This window comes from Sesamum indicum, linkage group LG3 (genome assembly GCF_026168435.1).
Source record: "Sesamum indicum cultivar Baizhima isolate 11 linkage group LG3, ASM2616843v1, whole genome shotgun sequence".
Taxonomy (NCBI): domain Eukaryota; kingdom Viridiplantae; phylum Streptophyta; class Magnoliopsida; order Lamiales; family Pedaliaceae; genus Sesamum; species Sesamum indicum.
Window position 1 is genome coordinate 20,085,320 of NC_142659.1, and position 18,123 is coordinate 20,103,442.

Sequence of the window (18,123 nt, forward strand, 5' to 3'; positions counted from 1 at the left end):
CAATGATGTTCTGCCTTTTCGTCTCTGATGTTAGTGGGTATTTTTGGGAGAAATACAATTTTAGTTTTGAAATTTAGGGACGGGGTGTTGGTTATGTATGAATTAATTTTTGCAATTTAATTATGTAATATTAAAACTTTGGTAAATTTTCATCATTTTGGCCGGAAAATTCACTGTAAAAAATGTATTATTTCTTATACTATAAATCACTACAACTTGAAAATTATCGTAGTAAATTAATAATATTTACCACGATCAAACAAACTAAAATTTTGACTATATATGATTATCAACATTCACTATGGGTAATAGTTGCTGCTCCGTCGTGATTAATTAGTATCCATCACGATTTTTTACTTCAACCATAGTGAAAAGTCATATTTCTTCTTGTGATTGCATGTGACTTGCAAAAAACTCAATTAAATGTCGAACAAATTATGGCCAATCAAATTGCACCACCTCATCAAGTAAAGTAGATCAGGAAAAAAATTTCACCTTACAACCATAAACAAGGGTATTCTTCCAAACCAAAAAAATATAATTGAAGATACAAGTAAAAACACAAGAAAAAGAGCGCTCAAGAAGTGTTAAAATCCTCTCTACCTCAACTCAAGAAAGATCCACGGGGTTCAAAAGCAAAAATCATGGCATTTTTAATTAGAAAACAAGTTAAAAAAACCTCGCAAATTAACATTATCAAAGCACAAATCCACGTCGACAGAAGTTCAAAGCTCCAATCCCACCAACACTAGAAGAACTACAAGATTTAGTTACGGTTAATTATCATGTTTAATAACAAGTAGTCTTAGCAATAGTTATGACCACGGTCACGCAACGGTTGTTGGTCGTGATTTTTACAAGGGTGGCTAAAATATTTTAATCATAGCAAATGTTTTGACCATTAATCTTACCCATGGCAAATAATTTTTTCATGATGAAAAGCTAATTTTTTGTATCAGTTTTATTTGCCGTAGTTAATAGTAGTCATGTACGATGAGTTTCAACCATAACCACTAATATTATAACTAATAGTAATTTTTTTTAGTGCAAGAAACTCCCAAAGTCCAAGTCAAGTGTTCAAATTTATAGAGGCTTATGTCAACATTGAAGGAGATCAAACTATCTAGGTCCACCTTCAAATAGTCAAAGTCAAAGGCCACTTTCAAAATTATCTATACTAACAATTTTATGCACAACATTGTCACGAAGAATTGTATAATCACAAGATCAAATATTTGTTACTTGATATATATTTTTAGTGATAACTGTAAAATTGTCACTTTTTATAGGAGCATGTGTTGCACTTGTAAAAATATATATTTAAAGGTGAATATCACTTATTAGCTACAAAAGATTTTAAGTTCATAATTTTGTTTATATTTCTATCATTGAAACATTAGTATATATGATTATATTTTTAAAAATTAATTATTATTATTTTAATTGATAAGGAAAATCCTATTATTTGTAATTCACTTCTAAATTTAATTGCACCTGATAAATAACAAACTTAATCCTTTAAATTAAAATTTTGCATTTTGTAATTAATAATTCGAAAGTAAAATATAATACATAATACTCCAACATTGATATAAAATTAATTGTAAAACCCCCTTATTTTTGAACTTTTTATAAGAAATTTTAATTTAATTTAATCATGTTATTTTTTTAGGTTGATTATATTATGGAAAAAAGTACAATTTAAAAAGATTATTAATATTAATTTTAAAATAAAATCAATAGTTCAAAAGTCGCTCAATTTTAAAAAAAATATATATTTTTCTATATTATTTTTATTTTTTAAAGTTTGAATTGGTATTTACATGTTACTCATATTCAACTAATTTAAAATTTTACTATTCGCTAGTTATTATATTTTTAATAAATATTTAAGATTTTTTCTAGCAAATTAGTCGCGTTAAAATAATATTTGCCTATCTATCTTACCGCTATGGGAGGAAACCTAAAAGTTTGTGGATGTTAGCATGCGGAAAAATAATTTAGGGACTAAAGTGATTTAAACACAAACTTAAGGGACCAACTATATAATTTAATTATCCTTTATATAACTAATTCATATTTATTATTGAAAAGAATACTTAAATATTAATATCTTTTCACAATAAGAATAAATACTTAAAAGAGATTCACATCACTTTTATATATTTAATCGTAATCATAGTTTCATTTATTAATATTATTGTACCTATAACATATTATGATAAAAAAAAAATAAAAGTACATGAAATACAATTTAAAAATAATTATCTATTACTAATGTTAAAATAAAATTAATCAGTCATAAGTTACTCATTTTAAATTTTTTAAATGCACTTTTAATTTAACAAAATTGATAACTACTTTTACCTAAATTTCATTATACTTATTCTTTTATTTGGCTTTTGAAGTTCCGATAAGTATTTTATGTATTAGTCCGCCGCTATTTTATTTTAAATTTTATCGTACCCTAGTAAATTAATTTTATCTTAAATTTTTTTAAAAATCTCTTCTAACAAATTCATCACATAGAAATAGTATTTGTCTATTTTTTTTAGTTTGATATATTTATTATTGTCTCAGTAGTTTAGAGCTATTAGAACCGCAATCAAATAATCTTTTCTTTAATTTATAAAATTTTATTCTTTTATAACTAATTCTATTTTATTATAAAAAAAATATTATTTAAGTACAGATATGAGTCTTTTCGCAATGAGAAACAAACACTTGAGATTCATACTTTTCTATATAGTATAGATATAGATATAGATTATATTTTGTTGTAGTGAAAATTAATTTGCATATTATATTGGGTAAATTACAACCTCATCCTTTAAGGTTTGGTATAATCATAAATACATCTTTGTTGTTTGAAAATTTACAAATAACCCCCTCATTTTAATGTATGTCACAATGAGCTTATTTCTTAGCCTTCATTAGGTTTTCGTTTAATTTTTATGGTGAACTGGCAAAACTCCCCTTTTGGATTATATAAAAATTATAATTTCATATATATTTTTAGAATTGTCTTAAATATTTTTATGGACTAATATGCTCTATGGATTATTTATTTGCTCACTCCCACATTTTTTTATATTTTCTCAAATATTTTATTAAAAAATAATCAACAAGAGTAAAGTACATAGTATTTTCACCTCTCCGTTTAAGAGCTCCATGAACTTTTTTTTTTATTTAAGGAGAATTGTAATTTGGTCCATCTCAAAGGATTTAATAGTATAATAATTGATATGTTGACCTCTCGATTCTGTTCCTTTTTCAGATTCGTCGAAACTCCATCAATATGGAATGTCAGAGGGAACAACTAGCTACAATAGGTCAAGTTGATCTCATCCACTCATATTCAAGAACAAGATTAACCAACTTCAAAACATATATGAAATTTAATCCAAGGTATGATTGGTATATTTCATTTTGACCTCACATGAAATAGCTTGTAGATTTGGTATAGGGAAAATTGCAGTTTTTGTTTTATATGTTATGATATTTTTTTTATTTTAGTCCTATTTTTTATAATTTTTCACACTACATTTCAAATGCTGGGGTTTTTATATTTGTGGCCAATTGTACAGATAATATTGATTTGTCAAGGCGATGTTGCCGCCTGTACTCTATCTCTTACTTTTTACTTACCTATGCTTCTTGGACCTTTACTTCTATAAGCCCATATCACTTCTAAAATATTTTGTGCTCAATTTAATGTGTTGGGTCTCATTTATATTATCCTCATCAAATATATTTTGCATTTTCATGTTTACAAATAAACATAGAAAAACCTTGTGCGTTTACAAAATTCTTGGTTTCTTTTTATATCAATTAATGGACTAAATATAAAGAGATCAATTTGCTCCTAAGTCAATAATTTGTATCTATACGTATCTGGTTGATTCTTATTTCCATATATATATATATTTGGATTAGAGACAGTCAACGTGAATGGATATGGCAATGTATGGTCCCTCATACTGCAGAATCTATTCCCTTTGAGGGAAACTTGAATAACCCTAAATTATCTTGCATGACAGCGAAGTCCATTATCAACTCATGCAGCAAAGCCCTGAAAGGCCAAGAATCAGAAACGATGCCGTCGGCGCTTTGAATCCATTATCCGTCATCTTTTCACCGTCTATATATACTCATCGGGCAATGGAATGTAACAGCAGAAAGGAGAGCGTTTCGTGCATACGTCGAAAGAGGAGAGGTCTTGTATGAAGACTAAGAGCCTAGTTTGGTAGCCAAGGATGACTTGCCTAAATTCCATCAACCGTTCATACGTACGTAAGTTTGTGTAATTGATCTTTGATCAAGTGCAGGATGAAAGCTGAAAAGGGTTTCTAGGCGTCATCCGTTGGCTATCCTGACTGGCTCTTGTTCATCATGCTAGACCGTCTCTTCTGTTCTATCTCTGTTTCTTTCCTCCAGAACTAGCTAGGATCGAGGGTTCGTATGTAGATCATAGACATGAGCTATTCCTGATTGATAACCAAGGAGAACACAACACGAAACCGAGACAAGCAATACAGGAGAATGCCTTGAAATAGTCAACGCCGTGAAACCTTTCATCAATCAATGATCCCACAAGCACGATGCTTAATTATAAATACCCACTTAAAAGATACTACATATATATCAACCATTTAGGCTCAAGTTCCCACGTGTCTTGAGAAATAAGAGCATATATCTTGATCTCTTTGTTTTTTTCTTAACAAACCAAAACTACTTCATTATTCAAATCAAAAACTTTGTACATCATGGGAAGTGATATATTTTTTATGTCAAAATACAAAATATTCTGCAAGAAACTTGAATAGCTATCAAAGAGGCTATTGCAAAAAAGTTGGCTTGCCAGCTAGTAAATTCGTTGACAATTTACTCCCCGATATCCAAAAAGAAATTTGATGTCCTGGAATCTATTCCAGTGCAACAGCGGACGAAGATGCATGGGTGGATCCATGTTCCTGCAAAATAACCAAATAAGCTTTGTAAAACCTTTCTCTATTGCAATTTCCATTCCTTGCCGTAGAGCCCATATTTCAGCACTAGAGTTTGTGCTTATTCCTGTTGAGAATGCAAAAGTTGATTTTTTAATGTTCCACCTGATCTGAGTATCCTGGATTTTGTAACGCACTTCCATCAATATTTAACTTGATCCAAGATGATGGTGAGGGTGCCATTTAACATTAACAAGTTGTTTATGTTTGGAAATTGTATTTGGTTCTGGATATAAGGATGATTTTATATTTCTCCATATTTCCGAAATGTTAATTGTTTTGTTTTCGAAAATTGCTTTGTTTTGTTAGGAAGGAAATTTTCTCCAGTGATGTAGAAGACGAAATTAACTGTAAATCAGGATGCAAAGACAACGAGAAAGGTAGAAAATACTTACATTCCGTGTATTTGTGTTCAATTGTAACATACCTGAAGGGTGCATATAAATGCACGTTATACATAATTCAGGGTCGTAAAGTGTATTTAACCCTTTTTTTTTAAAATTTAAAAGCCAATATTTCATTTAGGGCGTTAAAGAATTTTTCATGAGATCCAAAAGTAGCAAAATGATGCTTTCTATAAAAGTTGTTCTCTAGCGTTAACAACTTGGTTGGTTAGCCATTACCAACTTACACTAACTTAGTTTTATTTTGAAGTATTTGGCAAATTTTTAATCAAGAATTTTGAACTTTTATTCTTATTCGTTTATTTATTGTATTTCTACTTCTATATTAATGTATTAACGTCGCTGATATTTCTAATTAATTCAATTTTTTTTATTTGTTATGTGTCATTATTTAAAAAACCTTGTCGAATATACAAATGTTACAAAAAAATTAAAATATATATACTAAAAAAATAATTTACAAAAATTCAATTATCTGTAAAAAATAATACAACTAATGTCTTAATATTAATTAATTTCAATAAACCTAACAAGTCAATATTAAATATTAATAATTTTAATTAAAAAATTATATGTCCGTATTTAATAACTAGTTTTAATAAAAATAATCCAGATAAGTAATCACCGTTTATTTGATGACGCATTTACCTACACCTAGTTCATCACGTTGTTATATATGCACATGGACTATAAGAAGAAATGTCTCATCGCCGCCAAAGAGAAAAACGGAAATAACGACAATAACGGGAAACAAAGAAATAAAAGGCAAAAGGTGGGAGCGGGTCAAACCGAATCCTCTCCCTCCATACTTGTCTCTTTCTCTTCTCTGTCTTGTTGGGATTTCCTCTGCTCCTCCATAGAATCCAGATCACACCGCTGTCGTCCATTTCAAGATGATTACAATCCCTTACCTTACCGCCTTGACCACCTACTTCAGCTACGGCCTTCTCTTTGCATTCGGCCAGCTGCGCGATTTTTTTCGGAAGATTTTCGATTGGTGGTCCCATAACAGCCTTGAGGTATTCGCGTCGTGCGTGCTGGGTGATGTCTGCATAGGAATAAGTGTGTAGTTGTGTGCGTGTCTGCGTTCTGGTTTTTGTCGCTGGATTTGAATTGTTGATGTGTGTTTGTGTTTTTCGTTTTTTGTTTTGGAAAATGAAGGGGTATGCGCCCATCTGTTTGGGGCTCGAGGATTTCTACATTCGGCGATTGTATTTGAGAATTCAGGTGCTTATTTCAATTTTAGCTTTTTCGTGAACAATTTTGTTTTATTTTGTTTGGATGCTTTAGTGTCGTTTTGGGTGAATTTTTCAGGTGATCTGTGTGCAAGGCGTGTTGTAATCAGTGATATACTTTTGTCTGTGTTGTATTTCTTGCCAATGAGTCTGGTTTCCCTTTAAATTGATAAAGTTATTTTCATTTGGGATTGAGTTCTTTCCTTTTCTTTTCTTTCTTTTAGTTGGTGGTAAAAATTCTGTATGTGAAGTTGATTTCTAGTAGTTTCGGAGTGGCAAATCATAGAAAAGAAAGGGGGAAAAGTTGTTCTTTCAGCACGCTTAGTTTGTCAACTTTGTCTTCTATTTGGAGAAAAGATAGAGGTCAGAACAATAAGTATCATCTAAAGTGTCAAAAAACATGAATCTTAAACAGGCATTCCCAGACTGGACTTCATTAATAGTTGAACACAGCAGAATTTCAGCTGTATAGGGAATTTTATGATTTCCTCTCTACATTATTAAAAAAGTCACTATTACACGTTTTTCACTTTACAAAAAACATTTATTTGCAGGATTGCTTTAACCGGCCAATATGTAGCTCTCCTGATGCTTGGTTTGATGTGGTGGAGCGTATCTCCAATGACTATAACAAAACGTTAAAGTAAGTATCTTGCACCAAGTTCATAGTCAGTATTGTGTATTTTCTTTTCCTGCTACAACTACCTGGTTTGTGGTTTGTTAACTTTAAATACTATTACGAGTTGTCTACTCTGCCACCATTTTATCTGTGAGGGCACATTTGCGGCTAGAATTGCATAAATGCAAACGTCATGTGCAAGCACATGGTTTTTCAACTTAAACCCCACTTTTTAATATAACTGCTATTAGTATTTTATTTTTTCAGGCGAACCACAAGAGTCGACAGATGCCTCAACTTGGGATCATATAACTACCTAGGATTTGCTGCAGCAGATGAATACTGCACACCTCGTGTTATTGAGTCCTTGAAGAAATTTTCTGCGAGCACCTGCAGTACCCGAGTTGATGGAGGTAGATGTGTTTCCTGATAATATCGCTATCCGTTCCTTGGAATGCATGTAGACTGATGTTTTGATAAATGGAACCATGTGATCAGGCACAACAACACTGCATGCTGAATTAGAAGAGTGTGTAGCAAATTTTGTGGGAAAACCGGCTGCTGTAGTATTTGGCATGGGTTATGCAACAAATTCCGCCATTCTTCCTGTATTAATTGGGAAGGTACAGGCAGTTGACTAATATTAACCCCCACATTTCGCAGTAGTGTGTAATGCTTAATTTATTTGGAAATTTGCAGGGAGGCTTGATAATCAGTGATTCTCTGAACCATAACTCTATAGTTAATGGTGCTCGAGGATCTGGGGCAACTATTCGAGTTTTTCAGCATAATAGTAGGTTTAAGGCTGTCTGTTTATTTTACATATATATATATATATATATATTGATAAATAATTGAATGATTGATTCTACTGGTTTAACTGTTAATAATCTTTTCTGTAGCACCGTCCCACTTGGAGAAAGTTCTAAGGGAACAAATTGCTGAGGGACAGCCCAGAACACACAGACCATGGAAAAAGATAATTGTTGTAGTGGAGGGAATCTACAGCATGGAAGGGGAACTGTGCCAGCTTCCTGAAATTGTTTCCATATGCAAGAAATACAGGGTACATATTCCTGCAAGATACTACTTTTGCAGTTGCTAATTGCCAGCATTCTAATATTTTAAATAATATATGCAGTTTACTTGGCTTGGGAATTCAAAACAGTTTTTCCATTAAACTGGTCCAATGGTGTTTTGGTCCTTGTTTTGACTAGCCTCTTTATCCAGAATCTGACATGGGATAAAGATTAGCTAATCATCAGGTGTACCTATTTTTTCAAAGATAGAAATTCAAGTCTTCAGCTTTCGGGTCCTGCTAAATGCCAATTTGTGCTCTTCTACTTTTGGTTTTTGTTGTCTCCTGTTCCATGGTTCATTCTTTGGTTCAATATCTGATATGCCTTATCTTTCGTATAATTTTCCTTTTGTATCAGGCTTATATTTATCTGGATGAGGCTCACAGCATTGGAGCTGTTGGAAAATCTGGAAGGGGTGTTTGTGACCTCCTAGGTGTTGATACTGCTGACATAGATATTATGATGGGAACTTTCACTAAATCATTTGGATCATGCGGTGGTTATATTGCGGGATCTAAGGTTAATTTAATTAGTATTTTTTAGTTTAAGCTTGTAAATCTGACATGTTAGTTTATTTATAATCTTAAGCGGGCAAACTTGGCAATGGAAATATAACGTGTGTGCTTTTAAGTAGTATCAATTGGTTGCATAGGAATTTATTTAAAGAGTTTGCTTTCTTGCATGTGAATGTTAAAAAATAAACCTCATTTTTAAAATAAATTGCTTAAATCGTTAGTTCAAATTAAGGAAGGAAAATGGAGGATTTCCTGGCCAGGAGAAATGCATTTCTTTTCAACTTAATGGAATTATGCATTAGGTAACATCACAGAAATTCCTACTTATTGCTCCGTTAATGGTGCATTCTAACATTCCATATCCCTTCCTTAGGAACTTATTGAATACTTGAAGCACAACTGCCCTGCTCATCTTTATGCAACATCAATATCGCCACCAGCTGCACAACAAATCATGTCTTCCATTAAGGTTATTCTTGGAGAAGATGGTTCTAGCAGAGGTTGGGATCTTTCTGCCCTTTGTTTGCTACACAAGACCATGTTTTTCGTTGTCTATCTCCAAGTTACTCACTTTCTGCATTATGTCAATACAGGGGCTCAGAAACTAGCACGGATTCGGGAAAATAGCAACTTTTTTCGGTCAGAATTGCAGAAAATGGGCTTTGAGGTTCTGGGTGATAACGACTCCCCTGTAATGCCCATAATGCTCTACAACCCTGCAAAAATTCCTGCATTTTCACGAGAGTGCCTCAAACGGAATGTAAGATCTTTTGTTTTTGCTTCCCTTCTACCCTCTTGTTTAGCTTCCGTCATCTCCTTTTTTGTTTTGTTGCTTCTCCTATTTTGCCTTGAAGTTTTCTTCCATGTCATGACCTGTGATAATGCAACATAGGTTGCTGTTGTGACGGTGGCTTTTCCAGCCACCCCTTTACTGTTAGCCCGTGCTCGGATTTGCATTTCTGCTGCTCATACAAGAGAAGACCTTACTAAAGCTTTGGAGGTTAGAATCTTATCTTATAGCTCTCAAGTTTCCTAGCCTTTCTAAACCGCTCCTATTTTTACTTTTTTCTTTCTCAAATTAGCCAATATGTACTGACATGAGATGCTAATGGATCATGAACTATCAAACACATTATAATTGCAATGTTACAGTTTATAACTACAACTCCCAGCGAGGTTATGATTGGCATAGCATCACACATAACCATTCCATGTGATTTACAAGTAGTTTAGGACCTTCATATTCAATGAGAAATCTGGAGAACAATTGCACATGCCTGTGCCGACTTAACATGGTGCAACTGGAAATCATAGATAGATAGATAAACTGACCTGAATTTGATTTTTTGCCTTTTCTCCATTTCCCCTTATGAAATTGCATATCCTTTGGTGGCAATTTCCATTTGTACGACTTAAGGAAAGACAACAGGCTTTTTCATTCTATAATTTACTGTTGGAACTTTGTATTTCTATCAGGTAATCAGCAGGGTTGGTGACATGGTAGGTGTAAAATACTTCCCTGCCGAGCCTAAGAAACAGCAGCTGGAGGGAGAAGGAATTAAGATGGACTGAGGAGATATCTTTCCAAGAGATTCCAAGATCTCCAAGAAGCAGGTTTAGAATGGTCACCATCAGGATTTAATCGATAGCATGCTATGCCAATTCCAGTGGTTATAGATGTGAATTGCAAGCTGTGAAGTTTCATTTAGTTTAATTCGTATACGGGAAGTTGTGGTCTATCCAAGTGGTAAGTTGCTAACACGACATCGAGAAATGCATCTCTGTAACTGTGTATGTTGTCAAGTTTTCCCATAAGGTTGTGGTCCATTCTGGTCTATCTTCTTTGTTTTTTGCAGTGGCCTAAATACTGTGGGAACTTGTATGGAATTGGTTGCCATAAAAATACATTTACTCTGTTGTAGCTACAGTCTAGAGCAGGCTGGATTTCACAACTTAAGTCCAGCAGTGTAATTCATATGCTGCAGGCCTCTCTAACCCCAGTTCCGTTCCTTCTGAACTTGTATGTACTTCGAATACTAAACATTTTCAGACGCCAAGTTTAATTACTATGCGTCCTATTTGATATTATGACATATAATTTTACATGCTCTAACTTTTTTTAGGAGATGAAAAGACAATTTCTTACAAATTAGTACTTCTATTACAAATTTTGAAGCCTAAAACTGTGAAACTAACGTCAGTAACAAAGTAAACTTACTTGAGAGAAAACTAAAAAAGAGCTAAGGCAATAATTTAAGATTCATTTATCTCCATAATCAGCTCGGAATGGTAAGTATATAGTGAAATTTTTACCATTGTAATTGATATCCCATCAACAAAATGTGAACCGTTTTCTTTTATAATATGTGATTTATTATATTATTCATAATAAAAATTAATTAAATATATTGATATTTCAAATCAACAAATACGTCTAAACAAGACAAATAAACAATAAAGTACAGTAGAAATAGACATACACCCAAGATTTCATTTGGTGATGATGACGGATGGCTAAACTTATTTAGAACATTTTATAAGTATTGGTGAGAAGCACATGCGTTGCACGTGATGCATATTATTTTAATAAAAGTTGTTACATTACAATAATAAAATAAATTTATAATTCAAAATATATTAATTAAAACTTTAAAACAAATTACTATTTTTACAAAGTAAAACCAAATAGTTAAAAATAAGGTAATTTTTCCATTTTATTTATTATTTGTATTAAGTTTATATTTCCACCTGCAATATATACATCTTTTTAGTATAAGGAAATTTCAATTCATATAATTAACTTTCACTTAAAATAATTATATACATACACAATAAATACACTAAAAAGTACACGCCCAAAGACATGTACATGCATGTGTGTGTAGGATATGTAATGACGTAAATTGAAAAATAAATATATTGATTGATTTGTTATATAGAGAAATAATGCATACAAAAATTTAACAAGTATGCACATCGTATACTTTACAATGTAATAATACATAAAGTAATTAAAATAAGCATCTTCATTTTATTTTATTTTTTTTGACTTGGTACTTTTTTATTGTAGTTTAATTTTGTTGCCAAATACTTTTTTCAGTAAAACTCTTATAATTCAATAAATATTATTATACCTTGATGATCATGATATAGCAACAATGAAAATAAAATTTTACTTTTATCTCACTTTTAACTTTAAATCTTTTATCTTATTAATCAACTCTAAGTAAAATAAAGCTTGAAAGAAAGTAGAATATTATTTTCTTATGTTCCTCTTCAAGTTTAATTTAAATTTTGATTTTTTTAGTTATAAGTATTAATATTTTGTTATTGCAGTTATTCAATTTTTAAGTTTGAAATATAATCATTATAAAACTTGCTAAATGAAAACTAGATTCATCTGAAAGGTTTATTTATGAAAAGATCAAAATATAAGTAAGAATCACTAACAACTTTACTATTAATTAAATTTAAATTTATTTCGAGATCTATAAGTAAACACTTTAAATGTATTATTCAAGCCCAAATGAAGTACTTTTATATGCTAAAATTTGAAATATGTAATTTTTTTCATCTATTCATAATTGTAATAAGTTTCTAATCAAAGTAATATTTATATTCAATCAAGATAAAAATAAATAAACTATCAATATATATATATATAACATAACTATATTGAAATAACTGAATAATCTTCATTATCTAAAAATTGTTACAACATTAAAATATAACAACAACAACAACAACAGTAATAATAATATTTATATACAATAATTTCTAAGAATAAGCTTGGACTCCTAGTTTCGTATGCACAACAAAATGATTTTATTATTACAAAAATTTGGGACGGCCGAAAGTAGTTGCAAAATTCGTCCCAAGTTTGGACAGTTTTGTAATGAATTTTACTATTTTTTGACGGAATCATTCAATAGATTGAGGAATTGTACAATCCGTCAAGAAAAAATAAATAATTATTACAAATTTTGTTAGAAAATAGAACGTGAAAATATGTATGTTACTAATCGCTAGAAAATTAGTCGATATTTTTATTTTTTAATCTTGGGACGAAATTCCAAACTCATGTCAACCGTCAAAAATTTCCAAATGAAATTTGTACCCACTTAACAATTTTTTGTGACGGTAAAGCACCAAAAAAAAAATTTTGGGCGCCAAATGATGGTCAAAAACTCCAATAGCGAATTTCTAATGGCTAGATTATGTCTTCATAAAATCCGTCCGAAAAACTTTCTGAAAATGATCGTTTCAAAGGCTATATGTCGTCTCCAAATCCATTGGAAAGTCATTACAAATAATAGTATAAATGTGAGTGCTTCTCTTATTTGTGTTTTCACTCTCTTGCATCATACCTTTACAATTAAGCCCTCAAAATCTGAATATATATATATATATATGTACATATCAATCTTCAATTATTTTATATTAATTACATCATATATATATATATAGATAGATCAAATTCAAATTCTAGTATTTGCGGATGGTCATTCTGTTCGAAAAATTAATCAGAATGAAAAACGATACAATAATTTAGATTAGATTAAATTTAAATTGTTATTTATTACAAGATTTTGTATGTGTATATACAACTATAAAATAATTCATAAAACTATTTCTAATTAAACTAGTTATAACTTTCTTGTTTTGATGGACGATTTGATACCTTTAAAATTAAGGATTGTTTGGAATTAAATAAAAAAAATCAATTTCTTTTTGAAATTTTGGAACGAAATTTGTGAAGGAATTGTCATAAGTTCAATCCAAAGATATTCAGATAGGCGCAAGAGAAAAAATGGTGAGAATTTTGAATTTGAAATAAATTCAAAAATTTCATCCCAAAATGTCACAAAAAAGTATGTTAATTTTTCAAATACAATATATCTACGTCGACAATCCAAATTTGTCTAAAACTTAAAGGAAATTAAATACATGGAATCATGGTGATCATATCTAATGGTCATATTCCAATTTGGGTGGTTCGATAATGCAATGTAACGATAATAGGATGCTGAAGGAGTCGCCGAGGGTCAGTGGAGTTCGTTGGTAGTGAGAAGCAGCAAAAGACGAGTTCAAACTCTTCTTCTAATAACGACATTTGGGTGAATGATTGATCACTCCCCTCCGCAAAGTTTACATAAATCAAGAACACCACAATCATCTAGGGTGAGTGATCTTTTGCAGTGACAGTGCAGGTAGAGCACAGTTCGACAACAGTAGGCTAGAATCCACCAGCTAAATGAACCAGGACGAAAATAACGACAGCTGATAGAAGCAAGCCAAATTCATGCTACATCAGATGCTTTATACAGTGAACACATATATGATTGCCGCATACCTTTTTATTAGAAAGTGGCGTATATGGCAATTATCTAACTAGCCGGTGTATTAAATACCAGGAGTAGCATCTATAAGACCGATACAAGTGGTTTAGAAACTCCAGCAATGTATAAACAACATTTGCTTCATGTGTGCACTACACCATCAAGCAAGAACTAGATTCAATTCTTGAAGACATGAAACCTGTCGCAGGAAAATTACAAACTTCTTCAGATGATCAACATCGCAGGGACAGACATTGCATCAATGAGCTACAGAAGCACTCGGTAACAGACATTCTCAGCAAATAATCCCAGTTTCTACATACAAGTACTCTTGTGTTTTCCTACAGTATGGAAAGCATCAAAGCATCCCAATTTATCAGATAAATAGCATCTCCTGATTAATTATATCACATCCATAATGTTTTAAGTGTATTTCAGCAGTCCAAAGCACTCAATTTGATAATCTTCTTGACCATTTTGCGCTTGCCAGTCACCTGGTGGAAGAGCAAACTTCAATCTCCTTATGAGATATTTTAGAAAAGGAAAAGATAACTAAAATGGCATCAGCTCCAACATATCAGCCCTTGAAAGTACACTTCCCCTCACTGAAAATTTGAAATAGCAGCTGACCATAAACAAATCCTAATCGGATGATAGTCTAGGGCTAGGATTTGAAAACATCAGCTATGCCTATTCAGTGAAATTCCGTATAACGCATCAACAAATATTCTAAAAGTAACTTGAACTAGCATGCGACCACAGTGCCTGTGGCTAATAAGATGGCCCACAGTATAATATGTGGGCATACAGACCAAAGAAAGGCATAGCTTACTGAGGTAAGTCAATGAAAGGATGCATTAGCAAGCAAGCCTTAGTGCCTGGAGACTGTAACCTATGACAATATCCAAATATACCATATAAACAAATCATTAACCATACAACAGTTTCAGCCAAGGTCTGCCTTTGAAGATGATAGCCAAACAAACTCCATCATCTACTTGAAAGTAATCGTGCTATTAAGGCCTAATCTGTGTGTAAACTGCCTTTTGCAGTAATTAGGAACGGTTACTTTAAATCATGCTGTAGGTCCAATAAATTTTGCATCATACCAGCTCAACTTTTCCTACTAACAAATTCTCTAAGCTTCAACTTATATATTAAAAAAGGTCATATAAATTCTATATGAATCATCTCATGTTAATGAACGGCAAAGAAGGCATTTGTTACATGAGTTTACACACAAAGTGCACCAATTATACCAACAGTACCACAAACAGAAGCCATTATCCAAAACAGAATGTCAAAAGGAGGATGATTATCATCATAGGCAATACCAACTATTATCAACTTCAACATGACTAATCCATTCCAGACAGCTACAAAAATTTGTTATTGAGATCGTATATACAGCTGCATCATAAGATAACTACTAGTCACTAACATAACTTCCCCCGGTAAGTCAGCATAAACAAACTAAGACAGCATACATGCAAAACAAAATTAACCTGCTCACTACCAAAAGTAAGGCTGAAACAAGTTACCAGCAAATTATGAACTGCATGTCAACCAAGTTTTCACCTCCGTACCCCTTTCTTGCTACATTATCAAGTCAAACTACTAACTCAATTCTTCTCTAATGATGTCTTGCCACAATTAATCATCACGAAAATTCACATAAAACCTTTACTGAGCTTCTGAATGGAGGAAAACATTTTCCTGCGTGACCCAACTGCATTGATTCCCATATCCTTGAGATCTTCAAGAGTCAAGAACGGTAAAACCTCATCATCCACCTCATGAACCTCAAACAGGGTCGCGTACTTGCCTAAGCCCAATTCATTCAACCACACCCTCACACCATCCCTATCCCTATAACTTTCTCCTTCTCCAGTCCTCCCCTCATCTCCCATTTGATCCGAATAAGGACCATTCCCCCAACCCCTCTGCTTCATTCGCAAATTCCCACCTACATTATCATTATCATTACCGTCATCATCACCAAACGAGCAATTCGGGCTAGATGGGTCAGAATTTTCAACCACCAAATTGCTGTTGATCCCATTCCCACCCAAATTCTCTTCTTCTTCTCCTTCCTCCGCTTCCCCTTGTTTTCCACTCTCACCACCACTAGACAAAGGAAACTTCTCAATCTCCGGATCTTCATTGTCACGAGAATTCATCGAAGCCCATTTCTTGGAACTGGAGGGCCTGACTCTCTTCCTCTTGAAATCCCTATCCCTGTTAGCGGCATTGAAATTCTTCCAATTCCCAATCGCTACATCATCATCAAAATTCAAGCCCTCCATTTCACCTTTACTACTGTCACTCACGCCATCATTCTTTTTGTTTTTCGCATGCGCAGTCTTGGCAGTCCGAGGCTTCCTGGCTCCTCCCTTGTCTTCCTTAATAGCCTTCCATTGCTGCCGCAGCTTGCGATGGCCCGGGTTCTCGTAATACGGCTGGTGCAGCCTAACGCTCGGGCGCCGCATCCTCTTCGTCGGCCCTACGTTCACCTCCGCTGCAGCTGCCTCTCCTCCGCCGTTCTGCATTGGTCTCCTAGCCGTCAGTTCTCAAATTCTCTTTTCCTTCTGAATAAACATTAAAACTCTATGTGGGCTGTTTGTCCAAGAAAATACTAAACAGAGAGAATGAAGTGAAGCGGTAGGGTGAACAAAAACAGAGAGCCGGCGAGCTGAAGAGTTGTGAGTGTGTGGGTGGGTGTGTGGAGAGAGTACCGAGAAAGGTGCTATTCTGTTTGAGCAGGAATTGGGAGGAGAAGCCACGTTTTCTGGTAAAATTAATATTATTTTGGTGGCAGCTGTAACTAAAATCGGGTTTTTAGTACTCCTTCTTTTTTTATTATTAGTTTCTTATATTATTTTTTTTTATTTTTTATTTTTTCGATGCGCAGCTAACAATCCCTCGTCTTTAAAATAATCGTATACATACGACATATTTGCTAGGATGGTAGTTGATGATAGGTATTAAAAATTATTTTTTAGAGAAGAAATAAATGGAAGGGTAAGGATAGGTATTAAAATTTTGGTACAGTAAAAGAGTTTTCTCTTGTAATAATATAGATACACATAGACAATTAATTATTCAAAATAATTTTACAAAAAATTATAAAAACTTTAGTATATGACGTAGAAAATTGTAATTATAGAATAATTTAAAAAATACTAAAATTTACTAATATGGATATTTTTTTTGATAAAATATAATGAATTAAAGGATAAATAAAGAATAAATTGGAATATTCGATAGTATAGATTTTTTGTCGGGTTGAAAAGTGGAAGTAAAAAGGAATATATAAAAAATAGTTTGGTGTTTGGTTAAGGAGAAGAGATAGAGGGAAAGTAAAACTTTATTCATATAAAACCTTTTTGAAGTCCAATTTTATTTTTGTTCAAAATTAGGAGGAAAAGTGAAAATATAAGAGCAAAAAGACAAAAAAGTATATATTATATTTTTATTTACTTTATTGTCCATATATATATATAATTTTTTTTCAATTCCTGTGAATAGTATTAAACATAATCACCAGAGAAAATAATAACAAAATTACTGAAAAAAAACTATTGCATTGAAATCAATGATAAATATTTTTCTTGTTTGATAATTTTTTATTAATAAGGTTTTAAAATTTTGATAAATTAAAATTATATTAGTATAATATTAGTTTATTTATTTCTTAATACATATGAAAAGAAGAATTATTCAATAAAATTACAAAAAAATAGTACTTTCTTCTCAATCTATTTTCCTCATACCAAACAAATCAAAGTATTTGATATTTACTCACCTTCCAATTATATACCAAACAATTTGAAAAAAAAAATTATTAATTTTTTTCCTCGTTCTTTCCCTTTCACTTTCATTTTCCTCTCACCTAAATCAAACGAATTTTTAACCGTGAAATCCTA

The 18,123-nt window shown here is 32.1% G+C and overlaps 2 protein-coding genes across 5 annotated transcripts; one reads left to right on the forward strand and one right to left on the reverse strand.

The window, feature by feature from the left end:
* Window positions 1-6,131: 6,131 nt before the first annotated feature.
* LOC105158175 (long chain base biosynthesis protein 2b) lies at window positions 6,132-10,946 on the forward strand. Of its 3 annotated transcripts, XM_011074828.3 has the most exons (12): window positions 6,132-6,429; window positions 6,572-6,637; window positions 7,200-7,288; window positions 7,532-7,677; window positions 7,763-7,887; window positions 7,964-8,057; window positions 8,167-8,330; window positions 8,701-8,862; window positions 9,232-9,358; window positions 9,452-9,618; window positions 9,751-9,858; window positions 10,335-10,946. In XM_011074828.3, exons 1-12 carry the CDS (start codon window positions 6,304-6,306, stop codon window positions 10,428-10,430), a joined length of 1,470 nt encoding a protein of 489 aa, XP_011073130.1. In that variant the 5' UTR covers window positions 6,132-6,303; the 3' UTR covers window positions 10,431-10,946. The 3 variants fall into 3 exon arrangements, with proteins under 3 accessions (XP_011073130.1, XP_020548003.1, XP_088734358.1); XM_020692344.2 differs by lacking the exon at window positions 6,572-6,637; XM_088878232.1 differs by lacking the exon at window positions 6,132-6,429 and having other exon boundaries at window positions 6,620-6,637; window positions 7,516-7,677.
* A 2,890-nt stretch (window positions 10,947-13,836) lies between these two features.
* On the reverse strand, window positions 13,837-16,994 carry LOC105158497 (uncharacterized). Of its 2 annotated transcripts, none has more exons than XM_088878283.1 (2): window positions 15,739-16,994; window positions 13,837-14,396 (listed from the first exon to the last, which is right to left on the reverse strand). In XM_088878283.1, the coding sequence occupies exon 1, from the start codon at window positions 16,744-16,746 to the stop codon at window positions 15,868-15,870; it is 879 nt and encodes a 292-aa protein (XP_088734409.1). In that variant the 5' UTR covers window positions 16,747-16,994; the 3' UTR covers window positions 13,837-14,396; window positions 15,739-15,867. The 2 variants fall into 2 exon arrangements, with proteins under 2 accessions (XP_088734409.1, XP_011073583.2); XM_011075281.2 differs by lacking the exon at window positions 13,837-14,396 and adding an exon at window positions 14,398-14,691.
* Between the last annotated feature and the right edge of the window lie 1,129 nt (window positions 16,995-18,123).